General features: G+C 41.2%; 1 protein-coding gene across 1 annotated transcript; it reads left to right on the forward strand.

Annotated features, from left to right (window-relative positions):
- Positions 1–1,837: 1,837 nt before the first annotated feature.
- LOC108714571 (protein shisa-4) lies at positions 1,838–15,165 on the forward strand. The gene is made up of 6 exons (XM_018258920.2): positions 1,838–1,945; positions 4,717–4,906; positions 7,287–7,449; positions 7,659–7,759; positions 11,723–11,863; positions 13,765–15,165. Exons 1-6 carry the CDS (start codon positions 1,838–1,840, stop codon positions 13,797–13,799), a joined length of 738 nt encoding a protein of 245 aa, XP_018114409.2. The 3' UTR covers positions 13,800–15,165.
- The last annotated feature ends 3,916 nt before the right edge of the window (positions 15,166–19,081 follow it).

Consider the following 19,081-nt stretch of genomic DNA (forward strand, 5'->3'; position numbering starts at 1 on the left):
AGCCCAGAGTAGGAGGGGTGAGGTATATATTATTATTATTATTATATATAGTATAATCTTACAAGTGCATAATTTACATATAAAATGCTTTAAGTACTACCAGCAAGTCCACAATTGGTTTTAAGGGTGGGGACTAATGATGTACAGGTTGACCGATACCAGCGGGTCGGGCGGGTTTGGGATGAATTTTGGTTGTCCGTGGCAGGTGGGGTCCGGGTAACACTTGGTTATTACAATATTGTAGTAGCTGTGTAGTGAGATACGGCAATGGAAACATTGCAAAATTTTGTGGATTAGTGTTGGGTACAGGTTATGGTTTAGAGGGTTAGGGTCAGGTGTGGGTTGAGTTTCTCCTGACCTGCACATCTTTAGTGGGGGCCATTCTGGTCAGAATGGAGGCACCAGGCATGAAGCAAAAGTTACATAAAGTGCATAACTTACATATAAACCTATGTTAAGACTTCTGTAATTTACATAACTTCTGTAAAAACATCAGTGACTTGTCAAGAATATAAGCACAGTGTGACAGGGGCAGGTAGGAGTGAAGGAGACAAAGGTATAGAAAACTCTACTGACCCCCAATAAACTCACTGACTTTGTAGCACTTTAAAGGGGACCTGTCACCCAGTAAAAGTCTGTATAATAAAAGTCATTTTTACATTAAAGAGAAACAAACTCCTAAAAAAACACTACCCCCTACCCTGCATAGACCCCACGCCCTCCTCCCCCTAGCCTAGCTGCTACCCCGGGCAAATGCCCCTAAGTTTTTACTTACCCAGATTCAGGGATCGGAGTTCACAGCAGCCATCTTCCAGGTCTTCGTGTCTTCTTCCGGCGCTTTGGTAATTACTGTAAATTTTCGTTGTATGCGCAGTTGTCGCAAATTGGGAAATTGCTCCAATTGCGCATGCGCCGCCACGCCGGGCTCGTTCTCAGATTACCAAACAACTCAGAAGATGGCTGCCGTGAACTCCGATGCCTGAATCTGCACCGAGGGGTAAATAAAAAGTTAGGGGCATTTGTAGCTAGGCTGGGGGTATGAGGGAGGGGGGTCTATGTGGGGTAGGGGGGTAAGGTTTTTTTAATAAGGGGTTTGTTTCTCCTTTAAACATGAGACCCAAATCAAGGGTGCAACAAGCACTTTCTGGCAGTGGCGTAACTAGATAGTACTGGGCACCACACCAAATTATTTTTCAGGCCCTCAAAATGTTTAGGGGTTGATTGTTTTATCAATATTTATTGAAATTATATTTAAATTAGGGCCCCCCTGCAGCCACAGGGTCTGCTTTCTCTATAGTTACGCTCCTGCTTGCCAGTCCATCTGTCAGAAAACCTTTCAGAGGGCCCGGTGAGCACAGCCACTACCACTTGCAACCCACCCTCATTAGCAACCCCCCTACCCCGTCATAAGCCTGCACAGGCACGAGCTGGTCAATTAGACGATGAAGAAAAAGAGCAGCGTGGAGGGCAATTCGAATGATATGATTGACGTGGCGATCAGCCAGTCGCCAATCTCCACGTCAGAGCCCTCCCCTGACTTTGATGGGCAGGTTGATGGGCAGTAGACCATCCTGCGATCCTGTTAGATTAACTTTTCATTTTTGAAAAAGGCTGTCAGAAAGATTGAACAGAACTATGAAGGTGGCCATCCAGAGGGCCCCCCTGCAGCCACAGGGTCTGCTTTCTCTATAGTTACGCTCCTGCTTGCCAGTCCATCTGTCAGAAAACCTTTCAGAGGGCCCGGTGAGCACAGCCACTACCACTTGAAACCCACCCTCATTAGCAACCCCCCTACCCCGTCATAAGCCTGCACAGGCACGAGCTGGTCAATTAGACGATGAAGAAAAAGAGCAGCGTGGAGGGCAATTCGAATGATATGATTGACGTGGCGATCAGCCAGTCGCCAATCTCCACGTCAGAGCCCTCCCCTGACTTTGATGGGCAGGTTGATGGGCAGTAGACCATCCTGCGATCCTGTTAGATTAACTTTTCATTTTTGAAAAAGGCTGTCAGAAAGATTGAACAGAACTATGAAGGTGGCCATCCAGGGGGTGCTATAAATAAATGCTATCGTGGGCAGCAGGGCAGTGGGAATCTTTTAGGTGGGTAGCACTCAGTTCTGTTGGGGGGTCGGAAGGTGGGCCTTGGTGCACATCCTGTACCTGAGTCCACCCGTTTATAGCGGTAACACCACTTGATACTAGAGGATTGGTCAGTGTATGGCCACCTTTACCAGTGGTACTGGATACATAACAATGGCTACGGGATATAATGGAGTGGAGTAATTTGCATGACTCTCTCCATAATTCATTAATCTAGGGTTAAAACCTTCTAGGTAAGATCTGTATAAAACTTGGCTGATGCACCTCTGAAGAAGTGGGAGGAACTGACTAGAATTATGCAGCTTTCCTGAGCACAAAGCAGAGAAACGAAACTAATATCAGCCTCCAACAACTCAGAGAATGAACTCTTCTCTCCTGTTGAAATCTGAAGAAAGAGGAAAAGACATACAAAGAACTGCCCTGAGTCTGACTGTTTTGCAACACATGGGCTCTGTCTTTTTAACATTAACGTGAAGCAGCAGGGAGAAAACAAAGAATCAGATATACAGTATAAAAAATAATGAAATCACAAGTGCCCAAGACTTAGACTTGTAAGCAGCAGGGAGAACACAAAGGGAGAACACATAGAATCAGATATACAGTATAAAAAATAATGAAATCACAAGTGCCCAAGACTCAGTGGCTAGCTATGTGCTTTTTTGTACTTAAACCTCTGTATAATTAGACCTTTCCATGCGGACTGTACCATCTAAAGATGCAGTATAAAGGCTCTATCACACAGCCCTTACTATACTATAGTCAGGGTTGGACTGGGCCAGTGGGACACCGGGAAAAAACCCAGCCGGCAGATGGCACTCAGATCGCTTCTTTTTCCGAAGTCGCCCGAAGTTGCCTCACGAGGAAACTTCAGTCGACCTCGGAAAATCAAAGGGATCCGCATGCCATCCTGCCGGCGATTCACATTTTTGCCAGCGGGAAGGCATTTCGAGGAGATTAGTCACTAGAACAAGAAATTTCCTGAAATTGCCACGTGTGCCACCACCACCCTTAGAGATGAGAACTGAATACATTTAAGTCATAATTGTTTTATTTATCAGGCTTAAGGGCAGGGTTGCCAGGTTGGCCGTTTTCCAGGCAAATGGGGCTACTAATTTAAAGCCCAGACGGGTTTTGAAAGTATAAACTAGCCAAGGTATGGATTTGGGATACTTTTTGGGCCTTTGGCTGTCAAAGTTTTTTCTTGACACCTTTTCTGGGAAAAAATACTGGCCTTCCTATATATTTTTTTTTCCCTATTAATAATATTAGGACCAGCCATCATTTTTACCAGCCAGGCCGGTAAAATACCGGCCAGGTGGCAACCCTAGCCCTAATGTGCCAAGCCTGCGCCTCCCAATGCATGTTGGGTAATGTAGTTTTTGTTTAACAATTTGCCAACTGTCAACTTTAATGTAAGGCTGCAATACCCAGCATGCAAAACTCCCGGCTTGTATAGTCGGGAGTTACCAGATTTTGGGCTCAGTCTCCCTTCACATTTTCCAGTGACTTTCCTGAATTTCAGACAATTTTGAGGCAAACATCTGCTGGTCACCAAAATATCTATAGGATGACCTGTTATACCAATGTTTATTGAAACTGTATTAAGGCCTTATTGGGCCCCTATACCTCCTGGGCCCCTCTGTGTAGTTTTGCCCCTGGTGACAGGCAAATCTGTCCCATTTTGCTTCATGGAAAAATGTGTGAAAAAAATTTGAAAGGCGTATTTTCACGTTAGACTTTTTTTTCAGTGCACATATTGTGCAATTTTTAAAGTGCCTCTTGGCTAGTTTTGGGTTGGTTTTGTAGCTGACTTGGCTGGTTTTGAAAATTAGACCTGGCAACCCTGCTTAAGGGTAAGTACAGCAGGGCTGCTATTTTTGGGATGTACAGGTCGGAGTCTCATCACTGCTCTGATTACACAGCAGGGTCTATCAAAGGCCACAACTCGGGCATACCTCGCAAACTGTCCAGGGAATGATCGTATCTCCTGAGCATCCCCAGTGTTTTTGAATCAATGTGGTTGGGCAGCATGCTGCCCTAGATAGCCTTTCCACAAATCAGGCCTGCAACTGTCCCGTTTTTAGAGGGACAGTCCCTCTTTTGACAGCTCAACCTGAAGTCCCTCGTTTGTACTGGAAAGTCCTGTTTTTCACTGCACTGAACAGCCAGAAAAAGAAACAAAGTTTCTAACTTAATTGGCTTTTAGCAGAGAGCCCAGAACAGCCACAACAGAAGACAAGATACATTTTTTTTGTCCCTCTTTTTTTCCAAAATATTTGGAGGTATGTATCATGTGGCAAAGGTACAGGGGATTCATAACAATAAGGCCCATGAAAAGTAGAATGGGACCCAGTCCCCGAACCCTATGACCAATAATAAAAATGGAAAAAAAGGATTTAATTTGGCGGCAGCTGTAGAACTGGCGAGATTTAAAAGTATTATTTGCAATACAAGGTAATGGGGTGGAGCTCAGGGGCTTATCGGGATAGCACAACATGTGTACGGCTCGAAATTGGCTTTTAAAACACATTATAGTCCGAGGACTTGAAACACCTCAGCACCACCCGCACATTCCCCTCACAGAATGACATCATGGAGTCGATAACTCAATAAGCAATGGAAACTCCTCCCCTTTGGAGTTTATCATCTTGGCACTGAGAAGGGGGAGGAGCAGATTCTGGAATTCGGTCTGTATGAGCACAGACTCGCGCTGCATTTTACAAGTAGCGATCAGCGACTGAAGATGCAGCTCATGAAAGCAGCAGCAACACCCCTCCTCCTGTGCCTGATCCTTGTGCCAGCAGGTCTGTGTTTGTGTCTCTGTTGCTGGAAATCACAGTGTGTTCTGTGGTCCTGAGTAGGCTTCTCTGGTTTATGTGCCCGTTGGCTTCTATTTTACATGAAATGTCAGCTCTGTTTGTTAAAAGGGCAAGTAAGCTACAAACTAGAAAAGTTTTTTGACGTCTTAACCAATGTGGCTTTGGTGGGTAGAACTCTTCACCTTCCTCTAGTTTTATTACAGAGAAGTGGTTACCCCTGGTGTTCCTTTATAGTTACAGTACAGATAAATATGTGTGTGTGTTAAAATATTGGTTATTCTTGGTGAATATTTTGTTAGGGATTGGAATATGAATACAAGAGGGCTTGAATAGAGAGACGGGTAAAAAATAGCAATAACAATACATTTGCAGTCTTACAGAGCATTTATTTTAAGATGGCGGTCAGTGACCCCCATTTGAAAGATGGAAAGAGTCAGAAGAAGAAGGCAACTAATTAGAAAACTATAAGGGCAGGGGCACACAGGCCTTCCGCCTGCTAAAATGAAAAATCACTTGTAGCAATGCACTCGCAGCTCTTTGATTTCCAAAGTCGCCCGAAGTTTCCTCGTGGTGGCTGGTGTTTTCTCATTATAGAGGGGGAAGGCAGTTCGGTGAGATTGTTGTCCCGAAGAAGTGGCGATTAGTCGCCAGGCGACTAAATCTCCCCCAATCTGCCCGTGTGCCCCTGCCCTAAAAAGTAAAAAATGAAGGACAATGGAAAAGTTGCTTAGAATTAGCCTGTAATTCTTTAAAATACTAAAAGTTAATTTAAAGGCGAACTACCCCTTTCAAATGGTGCTAGAATACAAGTAGCATTGTCCATGTAAAAATCATGTGTTTATACAAAGGTTTAAAACTATTGAATGTGCATATGAATGTGTAGCTGAGCGTAGAGGTCTCCTTACATGCGGTGACCCTCTGCAGAATCTGACTAATCAGAAAAAAGACCGGTACCATATGACCAGTCACAGATCACAACTAAGGCAAATGCTTTTTACACAGAATTTTACACGATTTTTCCAAACAGAAATTCTCTGTTGGCCTGTAATCAATGACTCCATCAATTTATACCCATCTAGAGTTGTGTTTACAGATGCACGCCTTGCTTTAAATCATCAATGGCACAATTTAGGCCCGTCCTGCCCAAACATGGGCATGCTGCACCCACCTTCATCGAAACCTTCCCCTTTTTGGTTCCACAAAATTTCCCACTCTTATCTGGTCCTTTGAGAGGTACCATAATGGTTTAATTTTCATCATAGGTCTGGCATAAAAAATTCACACCTTTATCAATAACACAATTAGTTCCCTGTAATGGATTCTATTCATTCTCTGTAAATACAGCAATAAGAATAAATAAACAAATACTGTACACCAATTTTTTTATACTCCGCATTATACTCTACGTTTTGTGCATAAAATATATGACACCTTTATAATTATGCTGCAGCCTGTCAGGTATTTAGGTGAGCATATTATACAGAATGGGCTGCTCATTTGTTTTGTGCGAACCAGGAAGAAAAGTGTGACTTTATTTTCAGATTTTGTCCAGTGCAAGAAATAACATAAACCATAGATGATTCCTAAATTAAAACAGTAGGCACAATTATGTTTGGCACAGACCCCATTCATTGCACTGATGTTGAAAAGAGGTTATACTGGCCTTTTAAAGGAGAAGTGTTTAAGTCAAGGCGATATAACTGGAGACCATGTGTCAATTTCAGGTGACTATTATAGCTTCCAGCCTACAGACTCACAAGATATACGTATTACTTTCATTTCACCTACGCCATAAACATGAGTTATTTCGAATAAAACCCCCATGCTTTGAAAAAGTTGGACAAGAATCCATGGCTTGAGGGCCCATTCGTCATATATTCTGGTGTTATATTTTAGAAATGCTCAATCAATAATACCCAGTTGAATTAAAAGAACAGTGACATCAAAAAATGAAAGTGTTTTAAAGTAATTAACTATAAAGTAACTACTATTGTTTATATGAATAAGCTGCTGTGTAGCAATGGGGGCAGCCATTCAAAGGAGAAAAGGCTCAGGTTACACAGCAGATAAGCTCTGTAGAACATAATGGTGTTATCTGTTATCCACTATTTAACCTGTGTCATAAAGACTTTTTTCAATTTCCGCCATTGCTACACAGCAGCTTGTTTATATGAACTATATAAGTGTTTCTGAAGCAGACAGATCTGTTTTACCAGTGCAGGACAACAGTAGATGATATTTTCATTATTTTAAAACACTTTCATTTTTTTGGTGTTGCTGTTCCTTTAAGGTAAAAGTATAGTTTGAAAGAAGAGCTGAGTTTATAATGTTGCTGTGTCTTTTATTTCCCCTGCTTCTCCCATAGTGCTGGCAGACAGCTGCTATCCCTACATCGGTTCCGATTTACGTTACCACCGGCAACAAGATTGCGTGTTGGGCTTTTGTGCTGGAAAGTGCGAGGAGAGATATTGCGGTATCCTGCCTGGGACCCAACTGGACCAGTCACAGCTTCTGTGCATTATTAATAAGTAAGTGGCGGCATCTTTAGATGGTTGGGCAGTATGGTCAAAATCTATTAAAATCCCAACCAAATGTAGGCAGGTATGTAGAGCTGTAGGGAGAGGAATACATTTTCATGTAGAGAAAGGAGATGTATCATGCACTTGCATACATAGACACATGCAGAGAAGTTTTACCATTTCCATTTTTCCTGATATTACCTATTTTGCTTCAACAGTTTTTGGATGGTCCTTGGATTCGGCATCATTATAGGCCTCTCACTGTTAGCTTCGATTATCTCTTGCATCTGTAAATGCTATTGGTTTTCCCATCGAGAGCGTAAGTACCTCACATCTTAGATTCTGATTTATTGGACTGGTATTAGACAGTTACATTTAATGGGAATAATTAGTTACATGACAATTCCCCCCAATCACTTTTACCTTTCTCAAGCCATCACAGAGAGTTTAGGATCTCATCCACTATCTGGTGACGGTACAACTGCTGCTCATCTGGTCTTGAAAGCACAAAACTAAATACATGTCACTACCCTTATTGTGAGGAACCACCTACCCTGCTTCCAATGAAACTTCTGTTCTTCCAGTCTAAAGGGGTGGCCTCTGGTTCATTGATCGCTTCAAGATCCCCCATTATCTGAGCATTGTTGACAGACAGACAGGACATTAGCCTGTTTTTATTTTCGACATTGGCCTCAAAAAACCTAGTGTACCAAAGGCCCAAGGCTTTATTTCTATTGTCATGCTGACTTGCCTATCCATAAGCGAGAGCCCTGCAGCGGGTCGGGTACCCGTGGGTTACCTGCAAAAAAAGCGCTTACCCTGCGGAATAAGGGTAGGATTTTCAGGTGTGGGTATAAATTCCTTATCCTATGTTATATTGTCTGTATTTTACTCCTTTCAAAATTTTACAAAACTTGTTTCTGTCCCCGCCCACTTTTGATAATATCACTTCTGGTTTGCAGCAACATCAGTTCCTGTTTAATGGTGGCCAGGCAGGTTGTGGATAAGGCAGTTGAGGGTCGGGTAGCAGATCAAACTGGCTAAATATGTGGGTTGCGGTTTCAGGTTCCGCGCAGGACTCTACCATAAGCATTAATAATAATGCTGATGGAAGATAAATAGTATTTATTTCTGTTCTTCCTCCCAAAGCAGGCCTGGTTGCTAGGGTAAGTTGTAGCAACCAGCCCAACCTAAAGAACAGCAAAGCTAAATTAAATATTTAATGAACAAAAGAACAAATGGCGATTGCCAATAATGGAGTTTAAAAAAACATTCACAAATTTTTATTCATTAAACTACTACTCACAAGTGTTTAACTCATTTAACTCATAACTTATTTTTAAAGGTCAGGGCACACAGGCAGACTTGGGGAGATTAGTCGCCCGACGACAAATCTCCTCTTCTTCAGGTAGACTAATCTCCTCAAACTGCCTCCCCTGGCTTCCTGCTGGCTAAAATGTATATTGCTGGCGAAGTCGCCAGAAGTTTCCTTGTGAGGCAACTTCAGAAAACGAATCGTGCCATCCCGCCGGCGATTTACCTTTTAGCCGGCGGGAAGGCAGGGGAAGCGGTTTGGGTAGATTAGTCGCCTGAAGAAGAGGAGATTTGTCGCCGTGCAACTAATCTCACCTGGAGATTAGGGGAGATTTGGTTTCCCAGCGACTTATGGCCTCCTCTTTGGGGCGACTAATCTCCCCGAACTGCTTCCCCGTGGCTTCCATCAGCTTCAATGAAAAAACACCTGCGCCAATGCACTCGCGGCACTTTGATTTCCGAGATTAGTCTCCCCAAAGAAGAGGTGATTAGTCGCCGGGCGACTAAATCTCCCCAAATCTCCAGATGTGCCCTTACCCTTAAGAGCATATGGGGCAAATAGCCTTTTCCCCGGGGTGCAGGAAACAAGCTGTTGGATCAGGTTACATTGCATGTGGACATTATTTAGCATACTTATCAGTGTGAGTCCTGCAAATGTAGCCAATGTGTAAGCCTTTCTCCTCCACACCCATGTTTTTCAGCTCCTTCAGTCTTTCAGGTCTGTTGGTTAGGGGGAAGCAGAGTTTCCACTGGTATTATCAGCAAGCAATGAGGAAACCAACTTATTCTGGGTGAATTCCCGTAGCAGCTTCCTAGTGTTCAGGCCATGTGACCCATCATCAGGGAATGCCGCTTCCTAAACTCCCCTTCCCTTTCCATGACTGTATCCCTTCATACAGTCATCATAACAAAACTTTTTAAAGGCATAGCTACACCAGTTAAAGGCATTGTGACAAGTTAATAATAGTAGCACAAATTAAAGGCATAGTAACACATCAGTTGTATTCTGGTTTTGTAGCATAACAGCACAAATTAACCCCAAAGATTATTACTAATAAACATGAGTCATACCCAGTTAAACTGAATTTGATTACTGCCAATGTAACAGGTAAATGAACTAGATTACTACCAATTATATTATGCTCTTAAGCTCCTATTCTATACCAGTTTGTTAAAATAATTTATTCCTTTTTCTAAAACACATGGATCTCCAGTCTATCATTTAACCCATTAGGTGATCGTGTGTCCAGAAGAAAGATCCAGACATTTTCTTTTTGGCACAGTGCTCTCTCTAAATTAAATACTGTTTGAATGACATGTACAAATATTTAGCATTGTATAGAGCACAGTGAAAGATTAAAGGTACAGTAACACCAGTGACATAACATGACAATATATTGTACTGTTCCCCTGCACTGGTAAAACTGGGGTGTTTGCTTCAGAAACACAACTGTAGTTTATATAAACAAGCTGCTGTGTAGCCATGGGGGCAGCCATTCAAGCACAGAATACACAGTAGATAACAGATAAGTTCTGAAAAATCCCATTGTATAGCACAGAGTGTATGTTATTTGCTGTGTATCCTGTGCCATGGCAACACAGCAGCTCTTTTAGGCTACCGCCAGACAATCCTTATTAAAACGGATACCTGCAGGCAGAGAATCTGCTGTCCTGCTGCTTCTTTGTCTTTCTAACTGCAGGCAGATTTCTGCGTGAAATGCAAAATGTTGCATTTTGGCATCTAAATTCGCCACATCTTTCTGCACCCGAAGCAATGCTTCTGAGGGCGGGAGGGGCAGCGGCTTCTCGGCCTGCAGAGAAACACAAGCTGAGATCTGACATCATCTGGCCCTAGTCATATAAACTATAGTAGAATTTCTGAAGCAAACACACCAGTTGAATCAGTGCAGCACAACAGTACATTATATTTTCATGAAAATATTGTTGTTACTGTTCCTTTAATTAAAGGTGATCTACTTCTTAAGAAAGAAATAAAACTATTTGTTGTTTTTCTTGCATTATCTTTGCTTTGTTAAATTCTGTTTTGTTTTCCCTTTATTCAAACACCAGGGAGCAGATTTATCAAAGGTCGAAGTTAAAAAAAACTTCGAACTTCGAATTCAAAAAGACCAACCGAACGGTGGTCAAAATCTTTTGGGGTCGAAGTGGGCCTACTTCGAATCGTACAATTCGAAGTAGCGCTACTTCGATTCAAATTTTTTTTAACTTCGACCTTCGATCTCCCAAACTCCCCCAGATGCCTCCATACAGGTTCTAGGAGGTCCGCCATAGGCTAAAACAGCACTTCGGCAGCTTTTAGGTGGCGAATGGTCGAAGTTGAAGTTTTTTTTAACATATCTCTGTTTATTCATTTTTGTAAATAAAGCATACATCATCAACAATGAAATAAGATTGTTGTTGTGTCTTTTTTTTACAAATTAAGAAGTATTTAGTATAAATGTATATTTTAAGACATTCAAAGTGACATTAACAATGTACAGTAACATTGCATATCAAACATATCCTAAGATATACATTTTAAAACAAAAAAAGAAATAAAAAGGATACATTTTCTCACTTTATATTCTAGGCGTTTACCTCTAATAATCAGTAAGAGAAACCTTGGAAAAAATATAAGTGTAGCAAATGATAACCTAATGATTGATAACATATCGGTATTTGGACCTGGGATATCTGCTATAATTAGAAAAAAGGAACTTGAGATATGTTTTAAGTATCAAGGCAGGTTAAACTGTTACAGAAAAGAGGAAGAGAAGTCGAAGTTTTAAAGAGACAGTAAATTTCGAAGTTTTTTCAACTTCGAATTGAAGTTGGACTATTCGATGGTTGAAGTACCCAAAAAAAACCTTCACTTCGACCTTTGATAAATCTGCCCCCAGGTGCTGGGTGCTATGAAATTATTTTCTTTGTGCCAATTAACAAGACATTCTTTTTTTGCGTACTGTAGGCTCCAGTCATACCAATATGTCGGTGACCAATATCATGCCTCAGCAGCCAGTGATTGCAGCGATGCCTCCAGTTGGATACCAGCCCGTCCCAACACATGCCAGTTATGCAGGCAAACACCTGCCACCTCCAGCCTACCCAGGTGAGATGATCAAGGGCCCCTGGAAGATAAGTTTATTTTACTCATCAAAGACAAGAACAAGTTAAATTTTAGGGACATCTCACTAGGGTGTGAGCGCCTTCAAATGTTGATCTACTCCACATCGAGATACTGGAGGGACACTCACCTTTTTTTCTTTTACTGGCTGATTTACATTTCCCTATTAATATATTTTTACCCAACCATAAATATAAAATTTTTTAATATATTCTGCATAATGCTACTGTGTAACTGCAACAAACAACAGACTCATGTTATGAGTCACATGTAGCTAGCAGAAATAAGATTAGTGTCTTTAGGGAGTAGGAGCTAGCCATTAGATTCCCTGGTGGGTTAAAAAAGCTGACTTGAGGATGATTAAAGGGTTGGTTTACCTTTAAGGTAACTTTTAGTATGTTATAGAATGGCCAATTGCAAACAACCAGTGTCGGACTGGGGGTCCTGGGCCCACTGGGACTGTTACCTCGGGGCCCCCACACAGTGTCAGACTGGGACACCAGGTGCCCACCCAAAGACCTTAGACCAGGGGCCCACTCTCAGTATTATTATTCTTCCTCACTCAACCTCTATTCTCCTAGTCTATTTTCTTTACATACTATAATCTATTATTCCATCTATTTATCCTCTTTGTTCTCACAGAAATTGGTAATGGCCATGAAATAGGCCAAATGTTTAGAAGCAGGAGGGCCCGCTGACACCTTGGCCCACTGGGAGTTTTCCTGGTATCCCGGTGGGCCAGTTCGACACTGCAAACAACCTCTCAATTGGTCTTCATAATCTATTTTTTATAGTTTTTTTTCTTCCTTTGACTCTTTTCAGCTTTGAAATGGGGTCACTGACCCTATATAAAAGCAAATGCTCTGTAAGGCTACACGTGTATTGTTATTGCTACTTTTTATTACTCATCTTTCTTGTCAGACCCTCCCCTATTCACATTCCAGTCTCTTTATTCAAATCAATGCATGGTTGCTTGAGTAATTTAGACCCTAGCGACCAGATTGCTGAAATTGAAGATCTGCTGAATAAAAAGCCTAATAACTCAAGCACCACCAATAATAAAAAATGAAATCCAACTGCAAATTATCTCAGAATATCACTCTCTACTTCGCACTGAAATTTAACTCAAAGGTGAACAACTCCTTTAAGCAAATGGAAACAATAACACATTTTATTTTTGAAACCTATTTATAAACCGTGTGCTTCAACCTGCTGGATTGTTAGCTATGGTAGTGCCTATCTAGGTGCAAAAAACAGAATATAGGAATGGATATATATTCATATGGCGGTTTTATTTTTTTCACAATTATTGTTTTACCATTCTGCCATCTAGCGGTCAGTTTAAGTCAACGCACACTCTGATGTATTGGTATGTATACATGCAGCATTTATAGAATACATTAAAAGGGGCATATAGCCATCTAGAATACTGGGGGTTTTCCGCAGCAATTTTTGTTTTTTATGTAAATAATTATGTAAAGTTTTGTGATATTAGTAGTTTTGCATTGCAGATATCATGCCTTTGTAATCGGAGCGCCCCCTGCTGTTTTGTCATACAGCCCAGAAGCTTCAATTACTGATGAGAGTTTTCAGTTGTCCTGTGTAAAACCAACATTTTTATGATCAATGTTTCAGATCTACTGTGCATGCGCAACACAGGGATTCTGCCTTATCCGAACACTGTAAAATCCGCTAGGATATGGCTGAATCCTGGATGCCTGTTTTCTGTGGAGTTTTTGTATCACTTCTACTTTCTGCTAAGCATGTGTTGTTGTTAGCACTAAGCATTGCTTTTTACCATTGCTTATTCTACAATTAGTGCACATGTTTGTAATGATAATTTTCCTTTCAGCCTGCAATATAAATCCGTCTGTTTGTCTTCGCAGGAGAAGAAAATCGCACTTTTACGGAATACCCTTGAAGCCTCTTGTTACATGTTATCACTGTTTTGTATAAAGGATGGAGAGAAGGCGAGTGCCAAGTGTTGCTTTCCAGACAAATCATTTCATATTCTGGTACATGTTTTGCTTTAGTGACTTTAGTAGCATTCTGCAGTTTAGAATCACTAGAAGATTCCATATATTATATGTTTACACATTCTAAAAAAATAGGACATTCTGTGACCATTCCCAAAAAATAAAAAAAACTATACTTAAACAAAAAAAAATCTGCTCTATTAGTTGTACTGTTAATAAAAATACTAATCTGATTGTTTTAGAAGTGTGCAACGCATACACATAAGGGCTCACTGAATACAAAACACTAGGTTCATGCTGCAGCTTAATAAACATTTCCCATACACATATACAGTCCATATATGGAACAACCAGCTACATGGGGTCACACACTGTATGCCCCCCCCCCATTAATATTGTTCCTACCATTTATGCAAAGAGCATGAATAACTGGAAAAGCAGGAAATGACCTGACCAACATGGTGCATCATCAAATAACATTTTCAAATCTGCCCAATTCCTGAACTAACTAATATCCATCAACAATCACAGAGATGTATATAGGACACTAGGCACAAGGTTGGCTTTAAGTTGAGTGGTACAATTGTTCCATGAACACCTGCCCTTCTGGGCTCATGCTAAAGACACTCAGCCAACTTGCAGATATTGTTAAACTACAACTCCCATAGCTAAAGCCTGCTTCAAACCAACAACATCTGTACCAGTTCCCTTATTGATACAATTAATGGCTGCTCCATAGCTCCTTGCAGTGTTTTGTAGGTAAAATCTAAATTGATCCACCATCAGATGCAACTGATTTTGTTTTTCCTCTTTTTATATTCTATGGTCTTGGTATTAAAGTCTGAGTAATCTTTTCACAATGATACCCAAAGCCAGTGCTATTTGGTACACATTCTAGGAAACATGATTTAAGGAATGCAAAATATTCAATTTGGAGAAAAATAGTCAAAGTAAATGGGGGTCCCATGAGGCCCTAATTGATGAGCAATTGCAATATATATTGGTAAAACAGGTCATCATCTGGACATTTTTGGGGCCCTAAAATAATTTGCTGTGAGGCCCGGTACCGTCTAGTTATGCCACTGGAGCTAGCAAGGGAAACATGAGAGGGGAGAAATTAGATTTTTTTGTAAAAAGTAAGTTATGTACCTATGATTTGAGACACAGAAGTACCCCTTTATGATAAGCATTTCCTTGCTTAAGTCTTATGTTATCTTATGTTATGCTTATGTCTTAGTATCTGAACTTTTCTGTTTTGTTACAAATGTATTGGGTTTTTTAAAAAAAATAAACATTTATGTTTTTAAACTACTATGGAGTTGCTTCCTTTGGGTGCCCAGTGTTGTTGTGGAGCAGAAGAGCTTCATACTTCATTAATCTGCTCCTTTGGGTGCCCAGTGTTGTTGTGGAGCAGAAGAGCTTCATACTTCATTAATCTGCTAGTGTTCCATGTCTGCAAGTGCATAGTGCATCGTCTGTTGAGCAACCGATAAGGACTCGCAGTTCTGTTGGTTGTCAAAATGAGTAAACAGAACCATGGAAGGTGGATTTATGTGACCAATTAGAGGATTGGTCAGTGTATGGCCACCCAAGCCTGGATTTATAATGCTGCCCTCCCAAGGCTCCTCAACACCCCCCCGACCCCCCCGCTCCTCATTCACATGCACATGTTTCCATCAGAGCACCAAGACTTTGACGGGCAGTCAATGTGACTGGGCAGCATGCCACCTCTGAAATCTTGCAGCCCCAGGCCTGGGCCTTTGTGGCCTTCTCACATAGACCACCTTTACCAGTGGAGCTTGATGCATCATTGTGGCCACTGGGATATAAAGGAATAATCTGCATGTCTCTCCCCATGACTTATTATTATCACTTTTTCTCAGACTCTGTCACCTCAGGGAATGAATCCTTCTTTCCCACTTTCATGCTGAAATCAGAGAGAGTGAAAACAAACAAAGATCTGCCCTGACTCTTGTGCCACAAATGGCTTCTGTCTATCTAACACAAATATAAAGTAGTTGAGAGAACACAAACCCCCATATGCAAAAAAGGCACTAAGTTTGCCAAGGAGCAGTAACCTATAGCAACCAACAGGATCTTTGCTTTTGAATAGGTGACCAGTAAATTCTGTTTTCTGATTGGTTGCTATGGGTTACTGCTCCTGGGCAAACTTAGTGCCTTTTATTACATAACCCCCAAATAATCTAATAAGAATTGAATAAAACTAGTTCTTAAAATTAGGCAGCAGAAATGGCAGAGACCCAGTGGCTGCTGGGCAGGATCAGACTGGGAGTCAGGGGCCCACTGGGATTGCAATTTATAGGGCCCTCCCTGCAAACTTAATGACCCTCTACCAGCCATCTAAGCTCACACTGCTTCCCCCGTGGTTGTGTATATATGATGAGGTCTGCCCAGCGAGAGGAAATTGGATGGTCTTGGCAGGGGAGCGGCTGAAGGCTGGGGTCCACCTGTTTTTTTTTTTGGCACTTCTGTAGGGGGTCTGAATTATAGAGGACGTGGTGTTAGGTTTTAGGGCTTTAGGCACCTTGCAAGTAGGGCAGATAAACTACTTACCCAGCTGTGGATAGAGACAGTGGCCAGATTGCAGGCACATTGCCTGGAGAAACACATGAGAAAAAGTATGGCACACCACCTCTTGAAGTAAAAAGTAACTATAATATAAATAAAATAGGTAGCTGGAGTGCATAAGACGCCTAACGCGTTTCGGGAACACATCTTAATCATAGGCTTACATTGCCTGGAGCACTCTTGCTGCACTGTATGGGGTATATTTATCAAAGAGTGAAGTTAGATGGCACCACAGTCCTCTAGAGTGAAATTCCACCACTCTTCATTTCTATGGGATCTGTAAAAGAGCATCTATCAATATTTGAAAGTGAAAGTTCATCCTTTGATAGATACGCCTTTCAAAATCCCGTAGAAATGAATGGAGAGTGGCAGAATTTCACTCTAGAGGACTGTGGCGACCTCTAACTTCACTCTCTGATAAATATACCCCATTGTTTTCCAGTTGACAGTATGGCAAGAGCAGGTAATGCATTCAGTATTACTGTGGCCCCGTTCCAATTATTGGACAGAAGCCACTGTCCAAGGCACTTGTCTAGTAACTCTGGGCCTCCAGCTAATTGTATTGTGGGACCAAGCCCGGACTGGCAGTCTGGGCTTCTATGGGGCTGCTGTAAGATACCAAAGACCAGTGTGGGATTGTGGGGCCTGCAGCCTCAGGGGCCCCACACACTGTCCCCAGGCCCCCCAGCCACAAACTATTCTGTGCCGCTGATACCTCCTGCACCTAGGCAAACTCTGCGTGCACATGAACGTATGCGGGCCCAAAAGAGCCTGGGCCCAACGGGGTTTTTCCCGGTGTCCCACAGGCTCAGTCCGATCCTGCCAAATAAAGTCACTATTTTTTGCTGTTTGGGCTCCTGTTTATCTGAAGTGCCCAGGGCATCTTTTGATTCCTAGTCCAGACCTGTGTGGGACCTCATGATTTCTGATGAATGCGGTTAACTCTGGTTTGGCCTTTACAAGACGTTATGGCCTGCAGCCCCTAAGACTTGAAACACCTCAGTAACAGCTGCACATTTCCCTGTCAGAAATTAGATGGAGCCAATAAGCAAAAGGTTAATAACTCAGCAGAAGCCCATCCCCTTGGCGCATAGCATCTTGACAGTGAGAAAGGGGAGAATCAGACCCAGGGATTCATTCTGCATGAGAACAGACTCCCACAGCATTGTACAGGCACAGACTCAGGATGCAGCTTGTGGAAGCAGCAGCAGTGACATCCCTCCTCCTGTGTCTGATCCCTGTGCCAGCAGGTCTGTGCTTGTGTCTCTGTTGTGGGGAAATAACAGTAAGAAAGGTTTAGGGAGGGGTTTTTTTTTTTGCTGCTTTTCAGTTTTATGTACAGTCACATTATTGCTGTGGGTTACATTATGCATATTCCTTTATAGTTTGGTCCAGGTTACAGTATTATGCTTTCAATTTATCTATATATTGATTATCTATCTATCTATCATCTATCTATTATCTATCTATCTATCTATTATCTATCTATCATCTATCTATTATCTATCTATCTATCTATTATCTATCTATCTATCTATCTATCTATCTATCATCTATCTATTATCTATCTATCTATTATCTATCTATCTATCTATCTATCTATCTATCTATCTATGTATCATCACTCTGTCTATCATCTATTGATCATCTATCAATAGAAATATATCTGTCTTTCTATCTATCATCTATCTATCTATCTATCTATCTATCTAAAGTATGTCTGTCTAACTATCTAATACTCATCTATCCAGGCCCCAATTTGTGGAGAGGATTTTAGGGAGCGGCAAGCTGCCCAACTACACCCGCATTGGTTCAGAAGCACTGGGGAGACGCAGGAGATACAATAGTTTTTAAAATTTCCTGTACGCCAATCCCCATTGCTATGGTCCCAATGATGAAAATTTAATTGAATAAAAGGGAGGGGATGGGGCGATGAACTAAAACAGGCTTAGAGAGCCTGCTATGTAAATCTGGCCCTGCATCTATCTGTCATCTATCTATCTAACTATCAGTATGTCTGTCTATCTATCATCTAGCTAATACTCATCTATATAGCTATCTATCTATCTATCTATCTATCATCTATCAATCATCTATCTATCTATCATCTATCTATCTATCTATCTATCTATCTATCTAATTATCTATCTATATGTCTGTCTATCTATCATGTATGTAATACTCATCTATCTATATGTCTGTCTATCATTTATCTAATACTCATCTATCTATCTATCTATCTATCTATCTATCTATCTATCTATCTATCTATTATCTATCTAGTATAAGTATGTCTGTCTATCTATCATCTAATACTCATCTATCTGTCATCTATCTATTTATATATCATATATCTATCATCAATCTTTCCATCTATCTGTCATCTATCGATATATTTATCATTTATCTGTTGATGGTCAATCTATCATATATCGATCATTTATCTATCTATTATCTATCTATGAGCGCTGGTGTTTTAACACAGAAATTAAACCATAAATTCCAGTCTGAATTTTATCCCATAAAATAAGATTTATAATTGTGTAAACTGGTGCATGCCTTGATTTCAGAATCAAAGTTGGCATAATTTAGACCCTTTCAGTTGTGCTGCCTAAACAGTTTGATTCTCCCACTCTTA

Source organism: Xenopus laevis, chromosome 4L (assembly GCF_017654675.1).
Source record: "Xenopus laevis strain J_2021 chromosome 4L, Xenopus_laevis_v10.1, whole genome shotgun sequence".
Lineage (NCBI taxonomy): Eukaryota > Metazoa > Chordata > Amphibia > Anura > Pipidae > Xenopus > Xenopus laevis.